The following is a 2,259-nucleotide window of genomic DNA, read 5'->3' as shown; positions in this document are numbered from 1 at the left end:
CTTCTCTTCTTCTCTCCTCCTCTCTCTCTCTCTCTCTCTCTCTCGCTCTCATCTAAAACAACAAAGTAATTATGTCGCAAACATAATGACAAGTGTAATTCGCTTTGGAACGATAAAAGAATTTATGTTAAAATTTTTAAAATTTACAGTAAATTTTTATACATTGCATTTATTATAATAAAAAAAAGAAAAGAAAATTGTTAAAAATTTAAAAATATTAAAAATTATTAAAAATTTCTTCCAATTAATTTATTGTTTGATAATTGAAAGATTAAAATTAAAAGTTTCACTTATTAGCCTCTAATTATCATTTACCAATGATTATTTGGCTATTTGAGGTTAGCAAAAATTTTTCTAATTAATTTTTCTTACTAATTTTAATTACTAACATAAACAGGATATGGTAGAGTTGAGGAAAATTTGAGTGAAAAAAAAAGAGTAACTTGATAAATTATTCCGATTTTGAATGTGCTAACCGGATTGTTTATTAGTAATTAACTAATTAACTTTATGGCAAAGGTAAAGAAAAAGAAAATATCAAGGAATTTCCGTAAAACATAAACACTTCCCTGAAGATTTGATCAACCTTACGGTAAATATATGCTTAGAAATAATACTTGAAAATGAATTGACGAAGGAAATAATCAATACGATATGATTAAGTATTAAATAAATTTTCTGATAGGAATGAAAAAAAAAAGAAAATTTGTTGTTTCCTTTTAATTTTTTGGTTTTTTTTAAAGAAAATTTATTGGTCAAAATGATTAAATTAAAAAAATATTTTAAAAAAAAAGAATTATTCGCTTTTTTTTATTTGCAAGAAAAAAAAAACAATCAAATCAGAAATATTTGATCAAATTTCTGTCCTTTTTTTTTAAATTTTAATTAAAATTTACAAATTTTTCCCAAATATCTGCTATCAGCATTTTTTTTAAAATTTAATTACCGCTAATTGATTTACACCAATTCGGCTTGTTTATCTTTAATACGAATAAAATTTTAAAATTTTTATTCCGAATTAATTAAATAATTAAAATTTTAGAACTGATAAAAGTTTTAAAAATGCTGGAAACTTTTTTGAAATGATGAAAATTTGTTAACCTGTGTTTCGGTAAGCGATAAGCTTGTTGCTAATTCTCGACGTTCATTTCCAATCACATAATGATTCATTTCAAATGCTTTTTCAAGTTCAACTAATTGTTGGGGTGAGAAAGCGGTACGAATTCGTTTGTTTTTTCGAAATGGTTGTAAAAAGAGACCAGCGGTAGTTTCATCTAAATATTTTTAATTCAATTTAAAAAATATTTCGGAAATTTTACTATCATTTATTAAAATGCAAAAAAAAAGAGAGGGAAATATGTTAATTTTGAATTTTTGAATTTTGATTTTATAAAAAATTAATTAATTTCTTCCAATCAATTATATATGTAAAGTTATTGTTTATTAAAATTAAAAAAGATAATAATGATAGGAAATGCCATTGATCAAAAAAAAACAATGATCAATGGTAATTACAATTAATTAAGGCAAATGATTAAACAAATAAATCGTCGTCGATTAATTATTCCCACAGATCATTGATGTGTATGCTTATAATATATAGTTCAGTGCTTTGTTATAATTAATTAATTAATTAATTAATATTTTTTCGATGAATTCACAAAAAAAAAACAAAACATATTCATTTCTCATTTCATCGTTGTTAGAAATTTAAAAAAAAAAAAGAAGAGAAATTAATGGGAATATACAATGCATGCTGCAACACTTTTGATTGTAATTAATTAATTAATTAATTAGTATGTTCTGATGAATTTACAAAAAAAAAAAAGCGTAAAAATATTCATTTCACATTTCATTGTATTTTGAAATTAAAAAAAAAAAAAGAAGATAGAAAATGAAAAGAAATATACAATTACATATGGTAATACTTTTGTTTTAACTCGATTAAATTAATTAATTAACTAATATTTTTTCAGAAAACATTTCCCTCAATTTAAAATTTAGAAAAAAAATGAAATTACAAAAAAAGAAAACGGAAAATAAAAAAAAATATTGGTTAGATGAATGGATGAATATGTTACGATAGATATTTAGGATAATATATTAGTCAAGAATATTTTATAACCATTAATTAACTCAACAAATTTAACCAAAAAAAAAAAACTAACCAATAACCAATAATTTATTTTGGACAAAATTTTGTAATCATGAAATATTTGTAATAAATTTATTCAATTTTTTTTTTTTTTTTTTGTTTTT

At 21.5% G+C, this 2,259-nt stretch overlaps 1 protein-coding gene across 1 annotated transcript; it reads right to left on the bottom strand.

The window, feature by feature from the left end:
* Positions 1–946: 946 nt before the first annotated feature.
* Positions 947–1,274, bottom strand: LOAG_14821 (empty spiracles homeobox 1; the record flags this gene model as incomplete). Its single annotated transcript, XM_003150314.1, has 2 exons — positions 947–980; positions 1,102–1,274. Coding segments are annotated over 2 exons (206 nt in total), but the record flags the coding sequence as incomplete, so codon positions are not given.
* Between the last annotated feature and the right edge of the window lie 985 nt (positions 1,275–2,259).

The sequence above is a fragment of the Loa loa genome (genome assembly GCF_000183805.2).
Source record: "Loa loa unplaced genomic scaffold supercont3.354, whole genome shotgun sequence".
Taxonomy (NCBI): Eukaryota; Metazoa; Nematoda; class Chromadorea; order Rhabditida; family Onchocercidae; genus Loa; species Loa loa.
Note: the sequence above shows the minus strand (reverse complement) of the source record. Positions and strands in the feature narration are given on the sequence as shown.